Consider the following 24,635-nt stretch of genomic DNA (forward strand, 5'->3'; position numbering starts at 1 on the left):
ACTTCATCACCTCACTAGAGAACATGCATGAGATGTGAAAGCAATCTCTTTATAGTTTATATGGACTTTTTTTTTAGTTTTGAAGCGAAAACCATTAACGATTATATTTATTTTCTTAAATAAATCGATTAAAATTATTAATATTAAATAATTATCAACAATAACAATAATTATATAATAATATAATTAAAATATAACTACACATCCTATTAAAATAAAATAATATCATACATATTGATAAAATTCGAATAGAATAACATTTCGCAGTCATGGCCCCAGCTTCGTAGAGTTGTTCCATAGATATGGAGGGAGGGAGAGAGAATTATACATAAAGCGACACCCGAAAAGGCAGAAATTGGTGATACATAGCGGTAAGGTGGTCCGCTTGCTAATCTCGGATCACAGTTACGTCCGCCGGCATTTATTGACCGCGTTGCAGCGCCAGATCATTGCGCCGAAGTCCGAATTAATAACGGTTAAATGTGAAGGTCAAAATCAAGGATGGAAAGTTTGAGTTAAATTCGTCTTCTCCTGCTTATAAAGTGAGAGCTCAGTCCCCTCTCGTTTTCACGCCGCACTTCTATTGGTTTATTGTTTGCTCACACCGTTTTCATTCTTTTTATCTCCGTAAGGCTTAACAATGGCTAAGGAGATTAAATACTTCGAGTTGAACACCGGGGCGAAAATTCCTTCAGTCGGACTTGGTACCTGGCAGGCGGAGCCTGGTGTCGTTGGTCAATCTATTGAAGCAGCCGTCAAGGTGTCTGTGTGTGTTACTTCATTATCATTTTCATTTTCTTTTAATTTGTTTGTGAGCGATCTCAAGTGTTCATGTTGATAGGTTATGATGGTTTATCTTTGTCGTTGTATTAATATGGCACCCTATTGAAAAATGAACAAGTACTGACTGGTTTTACCACATGTTGCTGCTAATGCTATAGTCCACCCTGCACCTGGAATCTGAAACCTTTTTTCGTTTTCTAAGCTACAGAAAATGACTACTATTGACTTGTGTCATACAAGGTGTGGCTACAAAGGAGAGTGTAAATCACGGAGTTTTAGGCATTTATAGAACATGTTCCACTGATCAATTTATCTTACTTTCATATTGCAGAACGGGTACCGCCACATTGACTGTGCTCCAGTCTATGGTAATGAGAAGGAGGTAAATACTTCTTTATATTCTGTAGGAAGATCTATTAATAGTCTTAATGGAGTTGGTGAAGTTTTTCATAGGTGATGATATTTCTTCATATCTGTGAGACTGAACTAGATTTCCTTCTTCCTTCTTTTCAGATTGGTGTAGTTCTGAAGAAGTTGTTTGACGAGAAAGTTGTCAAGAGGGAGGATTTGTTTATTACTTCCAAACTATGGTAATCATATTAAGATTAATACAAAGTGATGCAGAGTTACTGATTACTTAATTGATCCGGAAAGAGAAAAAAATGTTGCTATCATTTTTCGTGAAGCTTGAATTTGGAATGTATGAGTATGTTTATTCTGAAATTATACTCCGATATTTGGTGAGTTCTGTTTCTCGATATGTATAGTAACATGCGTGCATCTACCACTCTGGAGGTGCTCAAAGTTGTTGTTTCATGAACTAATTCCCCCCATAAACTTCCACTCAGCACATTTAACTGTCCTTACTGTTGTATCTTACTTGAAATGACCTCCTGATTTCTGCAGGTGTACTGACCATGCGCCTGAAGATGTGCCCGTGGCATTAGGCAAAACACTGGAAGACTTGCAACTTCAATATGTTGATCTGTACCTCGTATGTTTTGTGATCTTTCATCAATTCTTTTTGTAATTCTTCTGGATACGAATGACACGCACATGAAGCAACTAATCTCATATAACGACCATTAGAATAAGAATGAAAAGGTCAATTGATAGACACCTCAAAGTCATTAATGAAGTTTTAAGAACTTTGACTCTGCCGTAAATAGGATTTGCTTTGTTGGATCTTGACATGGTGTGATGGGTTTCAAGTTGGAGTGCATGAGCAGTCCCAGTTTTCTTTTAGTTTGCATGTTACATGTTAAACTACATGCGAATGGATTATGGATAAGACCATATGATCTTGCAGATTCATTGGCCTGTCCGCTTTAAGAAGGGGACAACAGGTATTAAGCCTGACAACATTGTTAAACCGGATATACCAGCTACATGGAAGGCCATGGAAGCACTCTATGATTCTGGCAAGGCCCGGGCTATAGGAGTCAGCAATTTCTCCGTGAAAAAGCTGGGTGATTTGTTGGCTATAGCACGCATTCCTCCAGCTGCCAACCAGGTCGAATGTCATCCTACATGGAATCAAACTAAACTGCGGGGATTTTGCAAATCCAAGGGAGTTCACCTATCTGTGAGTAGACAAAATCTTCATAAACTTCCATTTTTCAAAAGATTTGTCAACGTATCATTTGTTGAATATATTGTTTTGGACTTCGACTATGCAATTCTGTCATCCATAACTGAAGTAAGATGAATTCCGTCGTCTCTATTTGTCGTGTTTCAACATTATGTTCATGATCTAGGTTTGCCATAACCAGTCCTTTCATTTAAAGCTTTAAATAACTTTTAGGCTTATTCACCACTGGGTTCTCCTGGCACAACTACAATGAAAGGTGAAGTCCTCAAGCATCCTGTTCTAGTTGCTACAGCAGAAAAATTGTGTAAGACACCTGCACAAGTGGCACTACGGTGGGGACTGCAAATGGGTCATAGTGTACTTCCAAAGAGCGTGCAGGAATCTAGGATCAAAGAGAATTTTGATGTCTTCAGTTGGTCTATACCAGATGACTTATTTGCCGAGTTCTCTCAAATTGAGCAGGCAAGTTCTTGTCATGCTGTTCTTAACGTTTGTCTAGATACTAACGCGCATTTAGGTCCCAGATTGTGTTGAGAATTTCAGTGGAATTCTTCTCTTTGTATATCACAAAGTAATGGGGCCGTGTTTCAAATTTGCAGGTGAGACTGCTCAGGGGTTATTTGTTTGTCCATGAGACACTCGGTGAAAACAAGAATATCGAAGAGCTTTGGGACGGAGAGATCTGAGCGTGTAGTGTTTAATGGCGTGATGATAAAAAGGTGCATTCAAGAGAAAACATGTTGAGGCTTCATCACATAGACATAGTGCCTCACTGGGGAATAAAAGGTCGTTCACTCCAAGTGGCCCCAAAGGCCCGTTTGGATATTCTGTGTGTCATTTCATCCCAAATTTGGGAACTTCTTATCACATTTATCGTGCACCAAAATATATATTCAGAAATTGTGCTTATTATGCAGATGCATTTCGATTCACATATTTTTTTCAAGGAGTTCAATTAAAAGGGTTCTGCAATTTCTTTGGTGAAATATCTTCCTTCACAATAGAAAAATGAGATGATCTGGTCGACTGACTTCTAATGAAGTAAGAGAAGACAAAGTCGTAGCAAGTTCATCCCGCACATTAACAATGTTGAATTGAGGACCGAGACTATCCAAAAGGGATAAATATTGAAGAATTTGATTTACTTTGAGTTTGCTTGTTTCTTATTATAAATGAGTATATAAGAAAGTGAAAGTAAAATGAGATATATATATAGTTAGGGTGGATAAATTAAAATAAAGCGGAATTAGATGTATATGAAACCTAATTCTGTTTTTTTACGAAATTGGAAGGAAAATAGAAATATTTAGCTAAGAAGATATGAAAAAAATACATATTTTATTTTTATTTACTCAACTATCTAAATTAAAACTCATTTTATTTGAGATATTTTTTAAGTAAAGTACGTCTTATCATATCAAATAAATTTTGAAAAAACAATAATATTTCTTTCCACGTTCTTTACTCTTTTTACTTTCTTTCCATTTGTACTTAAATATTTTTTTGGATGAAAGCCGCGCGATAAGATATAAAAATTAAATAAGGAAAGTCCATTAGGCCTGCTTATGACTGATCCCCTGCCGCCCAATGTATGAAAAAATTATTATTTGAATTAAATTAAATATATCACATTTATTATATATTTGATCTGTATATCAATCATATGATAAGTGTGTTGAATTTACTATATAATTAAAATAAATATATTGTATTTATTATGTATTTAAAAACAATATATTACAATTATGATATAATTCGCTTGAATTCGATTGAATAATATCCGCACTGAAATTTCTCATAAAATGGTCCACAACCATCGACATGATTGGCACTTGATCATTTATTCGTGATTTCCACCGTCAGATTGCAGAAAAATCAACGGCCTGGGCAGGTCTTCTTGTCAAACGAAAAGGACAGCCTCGGTTCTTCCCGCTTATAAAGTGTGAAGACGTCCTCACTACACACCCTCCTTACTCATTCATTCCTCATTCTTATTATTCACTTCCCACAAATCCGTATCCCCCTCCCCCCCTCTTTCTCTCTCCAAAAATGGTGCAGGAAATTGGATACTTTGAGTTGAACACCGGTGCTAAAATTCCTTCTGTCGGGCTTGGTACGTGGCAGGCTGAGCCGGGTGTCGTCGGCCAAGCTGTTGAAGTAGCCATCAAGGTGACCGCAGCCTGGTGTCTCTCTGTCTCTGAATCTGTATCTTTAGACAATAGTATGGCATAGGATCTATCTTCGTTTAATTTTGATTAATTTAGTTGGCCTTTTCTAGTATTGTTTCAATTGAACTTAATTTTTTAGGATTGTCTTTTGAAAATTTTTCCAAATGTTTAGGAATGTGTCTGGTGTTTATTTATTTACTCTATTCAACTGTTCTGATTATGTTTATGAGTTTATATGTTTTTGTTGTGGTGTTTTTTGAAGATTTGGAGATATATGATGAGATGATATTTAGTAGTTTGACCTCAGTAGACAAAATATGACTGAAATTACTGTTGAGAGAATTCGTACGAATATCCGCCACACGATTTGATAGTATCTCTTAGTTTGAAACTGTGAATATGTCCAGCCATTTCCATACAATATAATCACCACTAATCAGTTTCTGGCAATTTTTTTTCGCAGAGTGGATATCGCCACATTGACTGTGCTCGTGCTTATGGGAATGAGAAAGAGGTACACACTTGTTTTAAAGTATTTTTATGATTTTTTGAGTAGAAAAATTAATTAGGGCGTTAAGTTTAAAAGCACATAGCTCAATTTATGTGCAAAGGGCTTGACTCATAAGGAACTATGAATAACAATCATTGCTAGATGAGGAAAGGGATGGAAATTAACTATCGCGTGTATGTTCAAGAATCACTCGTGCTCAATTTCAAACTGTTGAATTTGATTTCAAATAGAAACCTATAGAGTTGAAATTTGAAGAGAATTGAATCACCTCATTATGCCCTCTTAATCTCTTTGCTGTTACAGAAAATATTTTTGGCCATTTCATGGCTATTTCAATTGGATTTTGAAGGCATTTTATGGCTGATTTTATTTATTCAATTAGTAGTGGATTTTGGTCATGCATATATATATATATATATATATATATGCTATCCATTTCTCATTTGCAAGACACAACAACTTCAAGTTTCTTTCTCAATTCTCTCCCGAAACAATTTCTCTCTCGGCCTCTCTCCCAATATTTTAGAAATTTGAGCTTAGTTTTGGTAACAAGTTTTTGAGTGTTTTTTCGAGGTGTTCTTCAGTATAGTGCTAAACAGAAAGAACTACAATCGTCTTATTTTGGGAGAAATTACGTTGTACCCGGTGCACTATTGATACGGGACGTATATTTTCTTCAAGGACAAGCAGTAACTTTGCGATTCGGTTAAATTAACGATTACAATTGGAGTGAGAATTATTACGATACAATTCTCATTGTAAGTTTTCGATTAAATTTTTCTTGTCATAAATAGCGTTTCTAATTGTTTTATGTTATTTGTTCCAGTGTGGTTTTAATTGCTTTTGATTTCTAAATCAGTTTGTTATATTTCAAAATGTTGTTCAAATTATTTTGAAACTAAAATTTTCCAAAACAAATGACCACAAAGTCAAATTTTGTTCATCGTATTGCTTTTTTCCTACAAAACCCATGGACACAAGTACATAAGTTAAGGCCCCGCACGAAGCCTCTGTGATAGAGTGCTCCTCGAGTTGCTTGTCATCCAAAACTTGGTCTTATGAAATACTGTTGTCGTATCCCCAAATGCAGAAGCCCATTTGCTGACAGATTAACAACATTCCATGGTAAACCAATATTTCAAAATTTCTAAGCGTCTAGCTAGGACATCCAAACATTATTCCGACTTTGGTTTTAGAATGATGCTTGTGCATGTGTGGCATGCATTGACACATTCTCACATGCATGAATCTACGCAGTTTGTGAATCCATCTGATACTAATCAATGTTCTTTTCTTTTCAGATTGGTGTAGTTTTGAAGAAGCTTTTTGATGATGGAATTGTGAAGAGGGAGGAGCTATTTATTACCTCTAAGCTCCGGTAAATGGATTTAGACAAGTAAAATGTTTTCAAGAGTCATTTGGCTCTTACTTGATTTGGTCAAAGTGAAAACTTTGAGCCTGACTGTTGATGTTTGAATATTATTATTTTACTATGTGAAGTGGGATGGTAAAATTTCTTATTCTAAGATAGGTAATGGCAAGCTGATCCTATTTTCTAAACTTATGAGATGATTGTTGATGCTTTGACTATTATTCTTATCTTAGTATGTAAACTTGACTTATCAGATTTGTAATCTTTGCCAAGTTAATCACCAGCCATCACCTTTTCTAAGTTTGAATTGGAACATGTGGATTGTTATGCTATTTTACTGGGACATTTTAGTAGGTGTATGGTGTTGTTTGTGCTTGAGCTACTTCTGTTCTGTGTTGTGGTAGGGAGGACAGGAAGAGGGGTTGGTCCTCATCCTTGTTCAGTTGGAAGTGAAGGGTGGGGGGAGAGAAAGGATGAATAATTAGTCAAGCCTCCTAAATGCATAAAAGCAATCCTCTCTGCATCTGTCATCCAGCTCTCCCTCCCCCTCCCGATGCCAAAGACACCCTTATTGTTAAGGCGCTTGCTGTAATATGTTTCATTGACTAAATGCTTCACTTACCTTTCTTCTCATTCTCATATTTTTTCTGTATTATCTCTTCACAATTTCAGGAATAATGACCATGCACCTGAAGATGTACCTGTGGCATTAAACAAAACACTGGAAGAACTGCAACTTGACTATGTCGATTTATACCTTGTATGTAACTTGTTGTATGGTAATCTTTTATCAAGTTGAAACCAATGGTAGTATTTGAATCAAACAATCTTTAGATAGATTAATGAAAAGTTGAAAATTAAGAAGCTTTAGAACAATTTAATGGGTTTATATCAAGTACACGACATCTCACCCCCCTTCCCCCTCCCCTCCCCTCCCCTCCCCATATTTATGTGTGCATATATATCATTGATGCATTTGTGGATTTTGCATTATACCATTTACTATTATCCAGATAAATGGAGCTGTTTGATTTCTCAGGTACATTGGCCTGTTCGGATGAAGAAGGACGCTGTTGGCTTTTCTCCTGAAAACCTTCTTCCTACAGATATACCGGGCACATGGAAAGCCATGGAAGCACTCTATGATTCTGGTAAGGCCCGGGCTATTGGGGTTAGCAATTTCTCGGTGAAAAAGCTTGGTGATTTGCTGGATGTGGCCCGTGTTGCCCCTGCTGTCAACCAAGTAGAATGTCATCCTTCATGGCAGCAGGCCAAACTGAGGGAATTCTGTAAATCCAAGGGAGTTCACCTATCCGTGAGTTCACATCTTGATACTTGATCACTTAATAGACTGTCATGTTTTCTTCCTTCAGTCCATAGCCTTAATGTGAAGGAAATTATATTTTTGTTGATGAACTATACTTCACTTATATAAGTGAAAATTGCTAGTCCCGTATCTGAATTTGGAAGAGAAAAGTGCTTTTGTTATTAATAATAATGGTTTATGTTAATCCTTCAATTTAATGCTTGTTATATCTTTTAGGGGTATTCACCATTGGGTTCTCCTGGCACAACATGGATCAAAAGTGAAGTTCTCAAGCACCCTGTTTTAGTTTCTACTGCTGAAAAACTTGGTAAGACACCTGCACAGGTTGCTCTTCGGTGGGGTCTGCAGATGGGTCATAGTGTGCTTCCAAAAAGCACAACAGAATCGAGGATCAAAGAGAATTTTGATGTATTTAGTTGGTTCATACCGGATGACTTATTTGCCAAGTTCTCTGAAATCGAGCAGGCAAGTACTCATTTTCTATTTAATTTCTCTGTTACTGTTATATCCATATATCTCAGTTGATACTTCTGTCAACAGCAGACTGTTGTGAGTATATTATTGATTTAATTGTGCAAAAATAGTGGAAAAAGAGTTAAACATTAAACAAAGAATGCTTGCCCTGGATCCATTCCAGCATCTGAATCTTCTGCATTTAATCTAAAGATATATAACTGCAATCAAATCACTTGCGCGTAGTAGATACATCAAACATTGTATATCCATATGTGGCACACAGTAAACCTTTTTCCCTGGATCTTTCATGTTTTGGTTCCTTACAGCATAAGGACCCAAATTTATTTGATAATTTTTGTGGATTTGTATTCCTAAGGTCTTGAAAGATGTTTGTTTCTGAATTGGCAGGCAAGACTTATTAGAGGTACTTATGCGGTCCATGAGACACTGAGCCAGTACAAAACTCTTGAAGAACTGTGGGATGGAGAGATTTGAGTTTGCTCTATGCTGGTATAGTTATGGAAGGATTAGGAAATAATTCATGTATGATGTATCCTCATGAACCTACTATATCTTTGTTTAAAACGGATTTGTCATTATATTTTAGTATGTCGTGAACCTTTCTGAATTTATTCTCTATTTCACGATGTACAGTCAGAAAAGTTCGAACATTCTACATACAAGTGTTAGTAGGGGATCAATTGCATGTATGTTGAGAGTGTGAAGCAAAGGGTTCGCGAAAAAGAAGTAAACAAGGAAGGCCACATGAAAAGTGGAATTTGGATTTTTAGGATATCAGTTGACGAATTGGTTACGAAGGCAACTTAGCAAGTGGTGAATAGAAAAGAAAGCCTGAGGCTTATGAATTTGTGACAATTTAAGCCTTGATATGGCAAGGTCCGCAAGGATGTGAACCAAATAGCTAGTGAATTGTGGATCAAATAGTGATTGGAAGGGGCTTATAGAAGTCGGAAGACAGGTGATTTTTAGTCTTGATGGGCAGTGGGTGGGACTCGCTCCAAAAAGTTTTATATTTTCTCGTAATATTTAGGATTTTAGAAAACAAGTAAACAGAGTAAAATGAATTATGTTCAAGCAGGAAGATTTTTTTGATCCTCCAAAATAAATGCGAAAGATAGAAGTGTACCTTTGATGGCTATTATTGCACGGATTGGAGAAAGCAATGGAGGGGGGTATATAGCAATAGAAATTAAAAAATCCATCAACAAAAAAAGGGAGTGCACCAGCCGGGAATCGAACCCGGGTCTGTACCGTGGCAGGGTACTATTCTACCACTAGACCACTGGTGCGATATTGCTCCATTTTGGATATTTGGATTTATGTTATAGAATCAGCCACCAAGGATCACATTGCACTCGGCACCAATTGATATGAGGGGACTGTATAAACATGCATATGTTGACGCATAGCTCAGTTTTGATTTTTTTTGCATTCAGTCCGAGGGCTATTTTTAAGAACCTACATAATAGGATCTTGTTTGTAATTCTATAAAGAAAAAGGATGAATTAATGAATAAGATTATAAACATGTAACTGCATAAATAGGTGTTATGTGTGTAGTATATATATCAAAATGTTTCTTGTGTAGGGATTCTGACAGTGATTTGCAGGTTGATTTGAAGAAGTTTCTTGAAATGATCAAAAGGGATTAAGAGAAGTAATTAATGTGGTATTCTTGTATGAGCACATGATTAGGAAATTAATTATTCTTTTTCAAAATTCAAGATATTTCTTGTTACATGGCCATAAAATTTACTTTAGAAAAAATTGTACATAGTCGAAGCAAAGTTTTAATGCGCTGATCAAACAGTAATCATAATTAAAGCTTAATATACATAGAATATTATTCCCAAAACACGGACACAACCATTCATAATCAGTGAACAGAAACAACAAAGAAGAACATCTCATACAATATTTTCTTTCTGGCATGTACCAAAATATGTAGAGACAAAACCTGAACTTCCCTCACATTCCCAACAACAACTTAAAACACACCAAATTTGAAACATTGACCTCAACCTGAGAACAGAGAAGGTAAATCCACTCCAAAGATCATATTTGAAACCACTCCAAACCCAATCTGCGCTACTAAAGCAAACATCGACTTGCGAAGGCGCCCTGTACCATTATTACTACTACCTACCTGGTTCTGCGGCATAAAATTGTTTGGATACGTGTACTGATGATTCTGCTGCATATTTGGTCCGAAAGGATAACCGTTACCAGGGCCACCAGGCCACCCATAACTGTAAGGTCCAGCAAACTGTGGCGGGGGCTGGAAAGGAATCCCTTGATCAAATATGGGAACTCCCCTCTCCTTGGAACCTCGCCCATTCTGCGTACATGGTACAACAGGCACTAAGACACACTCCAAATGTATGTCGAAGTTACAAAGTCCACACCTGTACCGCCAACTACTGCAAGATCCTCTGCAAACGGCACAGAAACCAGGCACCGTCGACGACTGGAGAATCAAGAGGTGGATCTTGTGCAGGGCGTGTTGGAGTTTCTCAGGCAATTGTGTGCACAGTGGATGCACGTCAAACTGACAGTCCTTGCACCTGTAAAACAGGCCCTCCACGGGATCTCTGCAGACGTCGCAAATTCGATGGACCTGGCGTGTGCCTTGTGGCTTTCGTGTCACCAGGCTAAGGGAGTGATTTTTGTGCATGAACGAGGAGAGGACCCGAGGGCACGTCCCGCAGTAGTCGTGCAAGTCGAAATCACACCGTTGGCATCGATATCGCTTTCCGTTTCCTAGAGTTTTGCATCCATTGCACAAGTAATCTTGCTGACTGTCAAATGCTGTTAATGGATGCGCAGGGTGAGTGAAATGGAGAATGGGATTCTTGGGTAAGGGAGCCATGGCAGAGGTTGAAACTGTCAAGCAAGAGGAGGACAAACAAAGGCTTTCTACACTAAGCTGTATTAATCTAGCTGCTGGTTGTAGTTTATAATATGTACAAGTAGAGAAGACTTTGAATTTTAAAGACGAAGACTTGGATAGTTTGTGCAGTTGGCTTCATACATTGGGACAGAGTTGCTGGATGAGCCTTTGGGTCAACTACCAACAATATGCTTTAGTACTATTATGAATATGACAATCTTTTGTATTAATTTTTTAATATAAGTATCTTTTAATTTATTTTTTTTCCTTTAAAAGAATCTGGCCATAATAATACTTTAATAAATTCACAACTTTTCTTTTTTCTCAACTCAAACTTCATTCTTTTTCATCTTTCATACCATATTTGTCTCTTTTCACAAAGTTCTTTTTTTTTTATTCACCTCATACCATTAATTTTTTTTGGACAATTATTTATATATTAAATAAATAAAAAATATAATAAAATTTAAAATAAAAATTCAATTCGATATTTAACTCAACTTGCTTCCCACAAAATCATGAACACATCAAGTAGTCTTTAAATAAAAAAAACACACAAAATAGTCTTTATTAGTTGACTCAAAACATTTGATGCTATGTACTAAAATATTAATAATTCTACAATTTTTTTTTTTTTTTATAGATATAGAGCGTTGAGCACAGCATGCCGCTAGTATTTAAGATAAAGAACACACTAATATGACAATATTATGAAAAAGAAATACTTTTTCCACGTTAAAATTTATTAATTGTGTCTTTCTTTGAAATATTTCAAAATAATATTTTACTTCCTCAAAAATGTATTACACGAAATATATATAACTTTTTCAAATTTTTTTTATATTAATATAAAAAGAAAAAAGGCTCCATACTCACAAATGACGGTTAATGATACCGCTGCACCAATCTTTTGTAAAGACAAAAATACCCTTCAACTGATAAGATAACCAACTTATTTAACTTTTCAAATTATATATTAACTAATAAGTTAGCTTTTTTTTTAATATAACATATTTATTTTTATTTATAATATATTTAAAAATATAAAAAATTATTTATTATATATATAAATAAATAACGTGCCATAACGGTTAGTATAACTAAATGAGATTTTATTTATATAAATTTATTTTCTGAGAAATCCTATGATTAATCTAAAAATAAGGGAAGTTATCATATGTGGGACGCCTCATCATATGCTCCCGCACACTCTTCTTCACAGCACCCGAAAAATCTGGACGCCAAGAACCAATCACTCATTCACTCACTCACTCCGCTTTCCCTTTTTGCTTTTCATTTTTTAGCATTAAAATGGGTTTCGCAATCTATAATTATCCTCCTCCGCCATTCGCCTCCGATGCTCCTCTTTTTTCGTCAATACTTTGCCCTCCACAACACCGCCCCGCACCCAATCACACCTCCTACCATATAATTAATCCCAAGGTACAAACACATACAGACGGACACCGTCTTTTTCATTCATATTTTAATTTCCTTTAAAGTTGTAATCTTTTTTTATTAATTGTACTTAAATAGGTTTTGCGTTTGGATCGTCGTAAACGACGCGCCGTTTGTGTGAATTGCCAAACTACAACTGAGAAAAGACCTATTTCGGGCGACAGAATGCTGGTCAGTTCTTGTCGTCGTTCTTGCTGCGCTGTTTTTGCTGCTGATAAATTGCTAATTCGAAGAACACTCAATGTTTTCTGGGCAGTTTCAAAGTTCAATTTTTTTTTTTTGTTGGTTTGTATAAGAAAACTGAGATTTTTTTGTTTGGTAAACTAGTTATGATGTGATTGGTATAGTGGTTGTGTTATCTTTAGGTGTTTGTGCCGCCGCACCCTCTAATTAAGCACTGGGTTTCAGTTCTTCGGAATGAGCAGACGCCTTGCCCGATATTCAGTGAGTCCAACTTTCGTTTATAAATCTGAACTTATGGGGTCACGAGTATTAAGTTACCGGACTCTTTCCTGATCTGAAAAAGGTGATTTTGATCAAAGATTTAGTGTATGAAAGTGAAAATTTGCTTTGCTTACGTTTAAGAAATAAATATCAAGTTTCAAGATTTTTTGAGTTAATGACGCGAACATGCATGGGGTTTCTGTAACATTCCAGTTTTATGAAGGTGGCTGGTCATGTATTCTTCCAAGTTATGTCCAGTCTTTTTTAATGTTTTCCCTTTATCTTCCATTCTACTGTTTTAGAGAATGCTATGGCTGAGCTTGGGAGATTGCTAATGTACGAGGCATCAAGAGACTGGTTGGTGAGTTTTGATATTTGCATTTGAGGTTTTCTGTCTGAGATATGCATTTACAGTTTACATGTTGACAAGTGTTGTAAACTTCTGCAATTACTACTTCTTTCGACTAAGCAGCAATACATGGAAGCTGCAAGCCTGAAATTTATATAATAATGTGAAGTGTGAACTTATTGTTTGGAAACTTCTGCGGATTGGAAGACTGTGCCTATTCTGATATCTAGAATATCTATTTTGTAATTGCTGCCAGCCAACTATTACGGGTGAGATCCAGTCGCCTATGGGTGACGCTTCAGTGGAATTTATTGATCCAAGGGAACCTATTGCAGTGAGTGTCTTCTCTCTCTCCCCCTCTCTTAACACAACTAACCCCCTCTCTTAACACAAATAACCCCCTGTGCTGCCCACAAGACCACATACACGCACATACAACCATGCACATGCATACAATGTCTGAATAATTGGCACCAATTAACCAAAAGAAAACTTAACCTAGTAACAAGACGGACCCCAGGAGATTAGATTATCTTCATTCCAAGATTTTTCATTGTAGAGGCATTATGGTCTATAAAGTCACTCTCTGGAACAATTGGTGGATAAGAGTAACGGATGGGTATCTAGTGCTTAGAACCACATTACTCTTGTTTACCGGAGACAGAGGATTCTGCATATCTGGAAGCATCTTCTGGTTTTGTGTACTTTGTATCATCCCATGTGGACTTTAGAGGGGGATTCTTTGTGTAAAGACTTGATTTATCATTATGTTGCTCTACAGATTGTTCCCATATTGAGAGCTGGGCTTGCTCTGGCAGAGCATGCATCATCAATTTTACCAGCAACAAAGACATATCATCTAGGTATAGAAGGTTTGCTCTCTTTACATATTGGAAACTGAAACCAATATCCAGATCCTGAGATTCCTCTTCTTTATTGATGGCATATTAAAACATTGATTGGATTCACATTAGGCGCCTTTTAAGTACTGTTGCGCCTCATGTATACACTTCTACATGTTGGCAGCAGCAACAATGGCATCATCTTGTGTTCCAGAATGTTCTTACATTCTGAGGAGAAATAAAACAATACATCTTACATACTAAATTTGGTTGTGAAGAAATAACATTTTCTATTCCAAATAGTTGATATATTAGTTCATTCTCATGCAATACCTTTTATTTTCATTATTATTTTTATTTCTTTATGTATCACTGTTATCCATTTCTGTGCTGATTGTTCTACATGTTTTCCTTCTGATTGAAACTTTGTGGTATTGTTGAAACTCATCATGCTAGGGATTAGCAGAGACGAAGAAACACTTCAGCCAACTGTATATTTGAACAAGTAAGAATACATCACAGACAAAATTTGATAGGATATCAGTATAAGTTCGTCTTATGTGTTTTCTGTCATTTAAAGCCTGTCTTGTCCTATAGACTGATATATGAGTGTGCATAAGCCAGAACCTTTTGTCATCTTCATTTAATTTACCTCATGTCATGAGTTCTATGTTGTATATCGGCCATATAGGTCGGCCTTTTGACAAGTCTAACATATAGGTCAGCCTTTTGACAAGTCTAATAGAAGTTTTACATCCACTGTAGGTTGCCTGAGAAATTTCCTGAAGGTTCTCGAGTATTTGTCATAGATCCCATGCTTGCTACAGGTACTTATTTTATACTGTTTGTACTATATTGGGTTTATTACGGCATATCAGCTTGCTCAACATTTTGTGTTGATCTATTTCAATATTGCTCAATGAGTACGATACAAAAGAAGCGGATGGCAGAGTTTCAACCCTTACTTAGTTTGGATATGTTTATCCTGAAATGATTCTATACTGTAGACTTTGTAATGTGTCACAGGATAAAATATACTGCCATAATGGCATCTATATCGTCTATCTCAACTAGAACTGCAAGAATGCTTCAAACACATTGCACATGGCTCAGTAGATAGGATAATAGTGCTTATATTCTTCTAGTGTTGCAAGGAAATGTTTGTTGATGTGTCTGCATGTAACTCTTTTAGGTGGTACAGTGGTTGCAGCGCTTGAACTTATCAAGGACCGAGGTGTTGACAACAATCAAATAAAAGTGGTTGGTTTCTAGTTAAACTCTTCTTCAGTTCATTTATGTAGGAGTTCTTGTTTATGTTATCTTCTGTTTTTATCAAGATTTGTTTTTCTGATTTCAGAAGATTGTTGCTAAATGTTCCATGTATTGGCTGTATAGTCGTCATTGTGGCTTAATTTTGGCACAAGATGCCTGGTTACCTGAGTGTAGAGTTGTCCTTGGAAGTCTTCATTTTTCTTTGTAAATTTCCATTGATGAAAACGGGGAAGATTGCTTCGTGTGGTTTTTTATTAGGTTCTTGAAATCTTGAATGTGATATGTTTCATTTACTAGATTTACACAGTTTGAATGTTTTTTCTGATTTTATGTATAAGCTTTACTAGCTGTGCTAATTTTTTGGTTTAGATATCTGCTGTTGCTGCTCCTCCTGCACTGAAGAAGTTAAGCGAGAAGTTCCCTGGGTAACAATATATGTGGTCACATTTCCCATTACCTTCAGAACCTCTATTTTGCATATTTTGGTTTAAGGAATTGTCTATTTTTTGTCAGGCTTCACGTATATGCTGGAATTCTCGACCCTACCGTTAATGACAAAGGGTAGGCTAATATGTGAAGTGAGCTAATAGAATTGCTGGAGACTCGGTTAAATTTGTCCTTTCCTGAATTCTCTGGACTATTTTGCAGGTTCATAATTCCTGGACTCGGAGATGCAGGGGACCGTAGCTTCGGCACATAAATCTAGCAAATTGTACAACTAGGTTAATCTTCTCCATCCTCATAACTTCCAATTTTGATATCACTGAGGTATGAAAAGCTCTGCCTAAATTTTTGGAATATCAGTCAGCAGCCAGTCATACTTTTTGGACAAAATTACCAATTTTCAACTGCATAGATCCTCAGAAATTCCGTAAACTTATCCAAATGTTGGATTTGTTGAATGAGAGATCATGTTACACCTTTAAGATCTTCATTGAGTTCAGTAATTCACCGAGGAAACAATGTGATTATTTTGTTGAAAAGAGTTTTTATTCCTATTATCTTTCAGTTGTTAATGCTTGCAAATTGCAATTCTGTATTATGTTTTTCAATTTATTATTTCTGTTTTGCGATGCAGTAGTGCTATTGTGCTGTCATTCCTGTATATTTATTCTTTATTACATGTTTAATTATTCTAAGCAGAATAACTGATGTAAAGTTGGGATGGGCGGAGTGGCTTGTTTTGGTAGTATCTTAATCAGTTGAATATCTTCAAAAGATTACATATCTCATCCTCTGGTGTAGTAACATCAAATTCAAACATCTTCATCAGGAAAGTTACAACTCTTATTTCATGATAACACTAAGCATCTTGTCCACTGTCTTCTCTGTGACCGGAGCGGGATGGTGCTGTAGCAGTTCCACCATCTCTTTCAACATGGCTAGTGTGATTTGTGTCACGGCCATCGATAGTGTAAGCATAAATTTGCAAAGTCCTACTCATTCTGAAGGTTGAGACTCGTTGTTCCAAAAATTTGAGCCATATAAAGCTTAGCAGCCCCAGAAGCAGAATGACAACTGAGACACACATAATGTATAATGTAGTAACATCCATCTTTCACTCTCTTAGTATCCCTCGTCCTTTGGGGGTGGGATGGGGTGCGGGTGTCTGAGAGTGCTGTGTCTTTTATAGTCATGTAACATATACCAAGATCTGCTGAATTCTGCTAGATCCTGTAAATCCCTTGTAGATTTTGGTTGCTACACTTTACTAACGAAAGAAAAAATCATCATTATGAATGAATCTGTAAAGTAGTTGTTATCTCTGAATCCAGATGTGAATTCTCCTGATTTACCTAATCGAATTTGATATATAACGTATAAAATTATGGAAATCGCATAGCCCTTCCATAATTCCGCGTAAGTAGAAATGTAGTGAGAGCGAAACCGTTTTTCCATTGTGCTCACTTTAGAAGTAATATAGGTTAGGAATAATTACATTCCCCTCTCCTGAAACTTGGTGTAATTACACGTAGATCCTTTTGGTTTGGGAAATTACATATAGCATACCTTAGGTTTATTTTCGTCTAATAAATAATTCTTTCAGTTAGTAAAATTCGCCGAGTTTATTGATATTAACAAAAAGATTAGAAAAAAAATCTATATTTACTCCCAATTGGCTTATTATTGGTTTATTGCTAGTTAAATAAATATTTTTATAACAAAATTACCTTTATATGTTTTTATACATTAATACATGTGAGGAGGTATATCTTCACCAACATAAGGTTAGGTTAGTCGGAAACAAATTGTTTGACATTCAATAAATCAGTATTAAGTCAATTGATGGTAAATATTAATTTTCATTCAGTTTTTTTCCTTTTTTTTTGTTAATATCAGCAAATTCAAAACGGAGGGACTTATTTGTTAGATGGAATCAAACTTCAAGGGTGATTGATGTAACTTCCCAAATTACAGGGGGATACATGTGACTACACCAAACCTTATTGGAAGGGGGAGTGTAATTATCCCTAGAGGTTATGCAGTAGGGTGCCCCAAATTTGTCATAGTGGTGGCTGATATTATAATATAATGTTTGTCCTTGAGGAGAATGTATTCAATGGCGAACCATATCAAGGACGAACTGAGCTGCTAAAATCTCTAGCAAACTCCAATTTAAGAGTTTCCAAATAATGTGGTGTGTGTTTTCTTTTGCTACTGCCTCCATTTCAGTGATATGCAACAATTACCTTGAGTTGAAGTGTATTTTTCTTGATAAACTTATTCGAGAGCTTGTGTGAATGGGTGGCGAAATCATAAAGTCATTCCTCTTATTTCTGAATCTTTGCATAATGTCTTTACCTTCTCGGAATAGTGTCGGATGATACATAGCAGAATATATCTGATTTCTGAGAAAGAAACATTTGCATCACCATCTTTTCTCCCTAGTGTTTGTCACATACGTAAATGCATATAATTTGAATTGAGGAAATCAAGATAGCTTCTTTGTTTTTTTGTTTTTTGTTTCTTTTTAAGTACTCGATATGAGAAATATAGAACATAGTCCTGGAGTCATAGTGTTTTGCAGCATTGTTAACCTTGTCTAAACAGGCAGAAAGTTGAGCAACTTTTCATTTTCGTTTGAATCTCATTCTAATTCCTGCTGCAAAATGTGATTATCGATACTCCACCCCACCATTTCTTAAATCTTTGATGAAGCTTGCCAAACTGCATTATAACTGCAGATGGTCTAAAAGTTTAGCGGTGGTGAAGATAATCATGATTAATTGAATCCGATTCTGCAATAATACCGGAAATTTTTAAGACGTTCTTTCAATTTCAAACCATCAAAATGCTCTACACTTAGACGGATGTATTTATATATTAGTACTCAAAGTACTCTTGGTATGTGTTCATAACGTAATCTTTTTACTACATTATTGTAATTAAATTAAAAAAAAGATAAATATTCAAAATTGATCAAATGAATTAACCTTAAGTATGTATGAATAAAAATATATTGATGAAAAATTAATGTTAACGAGATGGTGGAAATGGTGGCAGCAGTGGGTATTTTAGTTTACGCGTGTTTGACACACCAGTGGTAGTTATTAAAAAAGGTCTTCCACTTAAGATACTAGTTATCGTCGCACACGGTTCTCGAGAGTCGGGAATAAATGAAAAGAATTTTAGTGTGAGATGATAAGAAAAGAAAATGTGAAAAGAATAGATTATAATAAATGGTGAAGAAGTAAGGTAAAAAAAAATGTGGAATAGTAGGTAGTTAAGATAATAACTATATATAATTATGAGATTATTAAAAAATATTAAAAGTACTAATTTGATCAAATCTTTTTAAACGGAAGAAGTGAAATAAATAGTAAATTTTGATATTTAAAAATTACTAGTCCCTAAAAGTCGGGCGAGAGAATAAATTTCCACTCCGCAAACCAAATTCTTAAATTTACGAACGCTATGTCAGAATTCAGTCATAAGCGTCACAGAGCAAACAAAGAACCATGTTCCTCAATGCCTACCAATACCAAAGAATCTATACAGCTAACAAATTAAGCAAGAAACCAAGCCAATCCAGCGTCAAATACCTATCTATACAGGCATTCAGCCACAAAATATAAAAAAAACTATCCTGCAATTTTCAAGAACAGAAGCCCCCACCTAAGAAAACCATATCAACTGTTGCAATAAAAGCCTGTTAGGTAGAAAGGAGACTTTGTCAGGAGAATTTACCCTCTCTGATGATCATGTACTACGGACTTAGTCTACACACCAAAATAACCGCCATCGCAACTGCAAGCGCCGGTGCCACTGGTGGAGTCGCCGTGCGGCCGTGGTTTGCTGCTGAGACAACAGCAAGCAAACCCAATCAACAGCATGAAGCCACAGGCCGTGGCCAGAGCTCGAGCCCAATGCCAGTAATCATCCATTTTTCCTTAGCTTCGGCTGCTGCTTTTGCTCCACCTTTCTTTCAGACCTGTCATTGGCTCAACTCATGATGAATACCGGACAAAGTATTCATCTCTGATTCTCTATTGTATACGTCCGGTTTCCTTTGGAGAAAAGAATATATGGGAATCTTGAGTTAGGCATAATGGCATATATATATATATATATATATGTTTATATCATGCTATATTAATTGTCATTAAATGGAGAGAAATTGAGATAGTGGTGCACATGGTCTTAAGTAGAAAGAGGACAGGAGAGCCTGGGCCAGCCTGTGTAAGTAAACACCTTAAGTCGCCGTCCTTAAAGACCAACAAAAAGAAAAACACGACTTTATTAAACTTTTGTTTGTAATGGTGTAATAGTTTCTTTCGGATTTGGGTAGTGTAATGCTGGAAGCAACAGATTGCGTCTTGAAAAGAGCATACGGAGCACTCATTATCAAGCAGAAAATGCTGTAAGATAAAGAGATGGTTAAAGGTTCGCTTTGAACGTGATGGGTTCCGTTGGCCAACTGATTGAAATTAAATAATATGCTTTCGGCTTTTTTGCAACGGTTTGTTTCTGTGGGCTTTACTTTAAGTTTTTGTGTTTGGCATTCTCTTTTATTTTGCTGGTAAAGAGCTGCAAATGTGGGATTAATATATTAGATCTGTGGCAATCCGCATGGATTGTGAAATATGCTCCACTGAATTCAAAAGTTGTAGGTCGTCTTCTTAATTAGCAAATTTCAGGTGCTTTTCGCTTTGGGAGATACGGCATCAAAGAATTAAATGAGCAGCGGAGAAAGCGTGTGGAGGATCTGGAGAAAGAATGCCAAAAGAGACGTGGCCTGCATAGCATCGATCGCTCAAAAATCCACGCGTGTGCTCCGCTGTTCCCCTTATGGAATTTCTGCTTTGTGCTTCTCTCTTCTTTTCCTTTCTTTTTCTCTTCTTTTTCATCTCTCTTCCTTTTCTATTTGTTTTTATATCAACTTCTTTTTTTGTTGACGCTCGGCGCATCGATAATTTGGTTGGTCATGTGCAATTATGTACATGTTGCATATTGGAAAGAAAAACTAAAATGCTCTTCAACAATGTCTCCTCAAAGAAAATGAACGATATAGCTTAGTTCAATACACCAAAACTAAAACGAGTAATGCTGGAAATGCTCCAAATTTTATCATTAACTAGCTTTGGGTTCTAAGCTGCTGGCACAGAGAGCTCAGCGTATGAGCAATTCCATTTGAAAAGATACAGCTTGGTGGAGAAGCCTATGTAGGCTTGAAACATCAGTTCACCTGTTAGCAGAAAAGGCAAGATATACATACTTCTGATAACACAACAGTGCACAGTTCCAATGAAATATTGTACGATCTCGTAAGCTGCAATAAGTTCAGACCCAACACCGGCAGTGGACTTCTTTACATCATGTGAGAAATCTTTTATCTAATTCAAAAAGATTTCTCAGAATCAAACCATAAATAGTAGTGATCCATTTATCCAAATAAAGAATTCGAGAATTTTACAAACTTGTGCTTAATCTGCAAATCAGGAGCCCCTGTGTCTTGTCAACAGCTCGAACGAAGACAGGAGCATGAGAACACAAGGGATAATCTTCATAAGCAACACGCGGCCCTTAGACCCTAGATAGAAAGCAAAAATTATAGAAGAAAATGTCAAGTCAGATCATAATAGAGACTTTCAAAGAAGCATCAAGAATCCACTCGCAAAAACTACTGCTAAAACCCCTTTGCAACCAGTAAGTAAGACTTTCCATAGGCTGGCCACAGCCAGATCAATTAAATTATCCTAAGCCTGGGTCTTGGCCGCAACTTGGTATAATACATGTAATGCAACAATAGAACATGCATTATAAAGGAAATAAAAATGAATATAAGAATTAAAAGATGTAGAAAAATGAGTTGATATATAGGCAGTTTTGAGGTTAAAGAAACTAACATTTATCTGTCATCCACAAGCTACAGCTCACTATAATTGCGCCAAACAGCACGGAATTCCTCACGGAATGTGTTCAAGCGAGCTTTCAGGTTTGGCGTCCTAAAGCTTGCATGGATGACGGTGGCTAGCAGAGAGAGAGAGGGAGGGATGGGTCAGAGAAATAAATGAATGTAAACGAGGAAATAATCTTAAAGTTAAGCACTAAAGTACCAAGAAGGCCAATAGTGAATGCCCACAAGACAGTGAGAATGCCACAAGAGACAGACCAAAGGATGAAACTCACTGCAGCAAGAAAAATTTGCACACACGTTACATTACAATCACCAAGTACCAGATAAAAAGTCAAAGATGATGAAGAGCTGGGAATCTCTTACCAATAGAAAATACCAAGACAAACACCCATCGAGGGCGTCCACATATATGTATTGCTCGTTTTGCAGATGGGCGTCCCCGAATAACAGGCCTGAATAAGTTAGATATCCAAGTAAGGAGCATAGTCAAATGATCAGCAATCTCAGAGCTGCAAATGTACTCACGTAAGAGGAGGTCTCATTTTGGCAGCTAAATGTGGAGAAAACTGCCTGACAGTTCTTGTAATTTTTTCGCTAAAAGTACCTGCAAAGCTGAAGACACAAAAATTGGAGCAGCATAAAGAAAGTGAAATGATCAACAATGAACAAGGGACCCAACAGAGTATCACATACACTAGCTGTAATCACTTCAAGGAAAAGAAAACTAAAGGAAACACTAAAAGAATTGAGTAATACTACTCTATTATTGTTTCAGAGAAAGGCGTGGTTAGAGCATTTGGATAAACCTACAAACAGCTTTTGATTCTCCATATATTACCATTTTATGCCCAAATCGTAAAAATCAAAATTGTGACACAAAACCACAAATTGAAGCATGCAAGCCAAAAATTCTCAGAGTCTTTGATGAGCATCCCAATGGAGTTATCATCAAGGTGGGCAGTGGGATGCAACAACCAAGACATAAGAGAAACAGTGTACAGTGGCAAAAAACTAAAGGGGGTTAGTAATGCAAACATATCTACACACTGAACTAAATTGCTATTCTTAAAATAGTGAAGTGGCCACTGTACTTTTTTATTCCTCCTCTGATGTCTATGCAGCTCTTTTCTAACCAGTCTATGCTCCTTTCCCGATTTACTCTCTTTACATCACTCCCCCAATCCCCTTTCATCAAAAGTGATAAAAAGCTTCTGAAGCAGCACGGTGTCTCCTCAAATTTGGTATAGATCTCATTTTCACAGGTTCTCGCAGTTGCAGATTGCAATACCACTCTTCATACTTGCACACAGATGATCCAAAGCCTAATGTGCCACGACATTGCAACCTTCTACTCTGTATATAACTTGTACCTATCTTTTTCTAATACTTTTTCACAATGTAATTGAACTAAGCAACTTTTGCAGTCTCCAAATAAGCCAGTATAGTTAGGAATTTTCCACGATTGGGACCACTCAACATTTATTTCAACACATCAAACAATATCATTACACAATCTACAAGATATTAGATGGGGAATAACCAAATCCTACATCCAATATAGGAATTGGCCCCATCGTGAAACTCCATCGAACTGCAAGTTTACGTAGTTCAGCTAACTTCGTAATATGAATAGCTGAACTTGCATATTCTATTGATAACACACCACAGAAACTACTGGCTGTTTTCAGGATGACAAAGCAGGGCACTGTGATGGTGTAATGAAAATCCTTACCTATCATTTAGAAAAGCAATGCTCAGAGCTGTCGTTAGAGCAGCAACAATTGCAAGTGGCCTCCTAAGAAATGCCATCCCTGAAACTCGCAGTCCAGGAATACTTCAATTAATAGTCCAGCAAAGAAATAAACATGTGACTACATGGCATAAACCCAACCAAGTATTCACCATAATCTTTTAGCTCTCTTACCAAGAATGAAAACAATCATGATGAAATAATTGGTCCGGTAGCTGCAAAAATAAGATAAAAATATGAGAACTGACTCAGAAACGTGAAAATAAAAGCTCCAAACACGTTTTTCTTTTTTTATGCCATTGGTAAGAAACAAAATTTTCACAAGCTATTTTCAAACAAATACTAAAATCTTAATGCAAGAATTTTCTTGTGGAAAAACTGTAGTCGCATTAAAATTTTCACACCAGTTGAAGTTTCTCTAATTCTTTTTCTTTTCTGTTTTCCCAATTCACCCGACCAACGAACAGTAGAATTAACTATTGACAATATAAAGATCCCTGGACCAATCTATTATGTAAAAAATGTAGAAACAAGCCCGCGTTTGTAAATTGTGACACAGATGATTATCCGTATAACGTCAAAACCGTACTAATAGAGGTTGCACTTGAGGCGACTGTTCCATTTGGCATAAGAACGCGGCAAAGTGAATCGGGAAAAGAATTCCGAGATAGGACGCGGCGGCGATGACCAGTCCACTTCTCGCAGCGCCTCGATCAGATCCTCAGCTGTCACGTTACTCCAATCCATCTACCCTCAATTGACTAATCAATTAACTGCAAGGAACCCTAGGCAGCAAAGATAATAGATGGAAAGAAGAAAAGTGAAGGAGATGAAAGAGTTTACGACAGATTAATTTGGGGATTTTTACGTAAGATTTTGAGAGAAATAGTGAAATACCACTCAGATTAAATAAAGATTTATGGTGTATGTATGTATATATATATAGAGAGAGAGAGAGAGAGAGAGAGAGAGAGAGAGAGAGAGGGGCACTGGGCAGGAAGATAACTGGAAATTGCGAGGGCCACGGTGATAGAGGAACAAAAT

At 36.5% G+C, this 24,635-nt stretch overlaps 5 protein-coding genes and 1 non-coding gene across 12 annotated transcripts; 3 read left to right on the top strand and 3 right to left on the bottom strand.

Annotated features, from left to right (window-relative positions):
- The first annotated feature begins 307 nt into the window (after positions 1–307).
- On the top strand, positions 308–3,283 carry LOC105174487 (NADPH-dependent aldo-keto reductase, chloroplastic). Of its 2 annotated transcripts, XM_011096609.3 has the most exons (8): positions 308–542; positions 633–760; positions 1,115–1,165; positions 1,297–1,373; positions 1,690–1,777; positions 2,093–2,368; positions 2,588–2,836; positions 2,974–3,283. In XM_011096609.3, the coding sequence occupies exons 2-8, from the start codon at positions 641–643 to the stop codon at positions 3,058–3,060; spliced, it is 948 nt and encodes a 315-aa protein (XP_011094911.1). In that variant the 5' UTR covers positions 308–542; positions 633–640; the 3' UTR covers positions 3,061–3,283. The 2 variants fall into 2 exon arrangements, with proteins under 2 accessions (XP_011094911.1, XP_011094912.1); XM_011096610.3 differs by lacking the exon at positions 308–542 and having other exon boundaries at positions 575–760.
- A 1,046-nt stretch (positions 3,284–4,329) lies between these two features.
- Positions 4,330–8,840, top strand: LOC105174488 (NADPH-dependent aldo-keto reductase, chloroplastic). The gene is made up of 6 exons (XM_088875829.1): positions 4,330–4,543; positions 5,006–5,056; positions 6,355–6,431; positions 7,098–7,185; positions 7,465–7,740; positions 7,969–8,840. The coding sequence occupies exons 1-6, from the start codon at positions 4,424–4,426 to the stop codon at positions 8,275–8,277; spliced, it is 921 nt and encodes a 306-aa protein (XP_088731955.1). The 5' UTR covers positions 4,330–4,423; the 3' UTR covers positions 8,278–8,840.
- Positions 8,841–9,447: 607 nt separating this feature from the next.
- Positions 9,448–9,518, bottom strand: TRNAG-GCC (transfer RNA glycine (anticodon GCC)). The gene has a single exon. It is a non-coding gene; the product is annotated as a tRNA-Gly (tRNA).
- A 553-nt stretch (positions 9,519–10,071) lies between these two features.
- On the bottom strand, positions 10,072–11,169 carry LOC105174719 (protein VACUOLELESS GAMETOPHYTES-like). The gene has a single exon (XM_011096907.3). It carries the CDS (start codon positions 11,095–11,097, stop codon positions 10,246–10,248), a length of 852 nt encoding a protein of 283 aa, XP_011095209.1. The 5' UTR covers positions 11,098–11,169; the 3' UTR covers positions 10,072–10,245.
- Positions 11,170–12,318: 1,149 nt separating this feature from the next.
- On the top strand, positions 12,319–20,919 carry UPP (uracil phosphoribosyltransferase). 6 transcript variants are annotated; one of them, XM_020697769.2, is made up of 13 exons: positions 12,321–12,561; positions 12,655–12,747; positions 12,942–13,020; positions 13,323–13,381; positions 13,626–13,703; positions 14,151–14,241; positions 14,668–14,716; positions 14,977–15,038; positions 15,404–15,471; positions 15,853–15,908; positions 15,997–16,044; positions 16,132–16,205; positions 20,622–20,919. In XM_020697769.2, exons 1-12 carry the CDS (start codon positions 12,430–12,432, stop codon positions 16,181–16,183), a joined length of 867 nt encoding a protein of 288 aa, XP_020553428.1. In that variant the 5' UTR covers positions 12,321–12,429; the 3' UTR covers positions 16,184–16,205; positions 20,622–20,919. The 6 variants fall into 6 exon arrangements, with proteins under 6 accessions (XP_088731603.1, XP_020553428.1, XP_088731601.1 ...); XM_088875475.1 differs by lacking the exon at positions 20,622–20,919 and adding an exon at positions 17,824–18,261; XM_088875476.1 differs by lacking the exon at positions 20,622–20,919 and adding an exon at positions 17,902–18,261.
- A 304-nt stretch (positions 20,920–21,223) lies between these two features.
- Positions 21,224–24,584, bottom strand: LOC105174489 (PRA1 family protein A1). Its single transcript, XM_011096612.3, has 8 exons — positions 24,181–24,584; positions 23,766–23,806; positions 23,574–23,652; positions 22,367–22,453; positions 22,205–22,293; positions 22,041–22,112; positions 21,831–21,954; positions 21,224–21,514 (listed from the first exon to the last, which is right to left on the bottom strand). Exons 1-7 carry the CDS (start codon positions 24,336–24,338, stop codon positions 21,851–21,853), a joined length of 630 nt encoding a protein of 209 aa, XP_011094914.1. The 5' UTR covers positions 24,339–24,584; the 3' UTR covers positions 21,224–21,514; positions 21,831–21,850.
- Positions 24,585–24,635: the final 51 nt, after the last annotated feature.

Source organism: Sesamum indicum, linkage group LG11 (assembly GCF_026168435.1).
Source record: "Sesamum indicum cultivar Baizhima isolate 11 linkage group LG11, ASM2616843v1, whole genome shotgun sequence".
In the NCBI taxonomy this organism is placed as follows: Eukaryota; Viridiplantae; Streptophyta; class Magnoliopsida; order Lamiales; family Pedaliaceae; genus Sesamum; species Sesamum indicum.

Coding starts and splice junctions, on each gene's coding strand:
- LOC105174488 (XM_088875829.1), top strand. CDS start 4,424: ATGGTGCAGGAAATTGGATACTTTGAGTTGAACACCGGTGCTAAAATT. Junction 4,544..5,005: donor CTGTTGAAGTAGCCATCAAG/GTGACCGCAGCC, acceptor TTTTTTTCGCAG/AGTGGATATCGCCACATTGA. Junction 7,741..7,968: donor CCAAGGGAGTTCACCTATCC/GTGAGTTCACAT, acceptor TATATCTTTTAG/GGGTATTCACCATTGGGTTC.
- LOC105174487 (XM_011096609.3), top strand. CDS start 641: ATGGCTAAGGAGATTAAATACTTCGAGTTGAACACCGGGGCGAAAATT. Junction 1,166..1,296: donor TCTATGGTAATGAGAAGGAG/GTAAATACTTCT, acceptor CCTTCTTTTCAG/ATTGGTGTAGTTCTGAAGAA. Junction 1,374..1,689: donor TTTATTACTTCCAAACTATG/GTAATCATATTA, acceptor TGATTTCTGCAG/GTGTACTGACCATGCGCCTG.
- UPP (XM_020697769.2), top strand. CDS start 12,430: ATGGGTTTCGCAATCTATAATTATCCTCCTCCGCCATTCGCCTCCGAT. Junction 12,562..12,654: donor ACCATATAATTAATCCCAAG/GTACAAACACAT, acceptor GTACTTAAATAG/GTTTTGCGTTTGGATCGTCG. Junction 14,717..14,976: donor CCAACTGTATATTTGAACAA/GTAAGAATACAT, acceptor CATCCACTGTAG/GTTGCCTGAGAAATTTCCTG.
- LOC105174719 (XM_011096907.3), bottom strand. CDS start 11,097: ATGGCTCCCTTACCCAAGAATCCCATTCTCCATTTCACTCACCCTGCG.
- LOC105174489 (XM_011096612.3), bottom strand. CDS start 24,338: ATGGATTGGAGTAACGTGACAGCTGAGGATCTGATCGAGGCGCTGCGA. Junction 23,653..23,765: donor CATGATTGTTTTCATTCTTG/GTAAGAGAGCTA, acceptor TGCGAGTTTCAG/GGATGGCATTTCTTAGGAGG. Junction 22,454..23,573: donor ATTGCTTTTCTAAATGATAG/GTAAGGATTTTC, acceptor TTGTGTCTTCAG/CTTTGCAGGTACTTTTAGCG.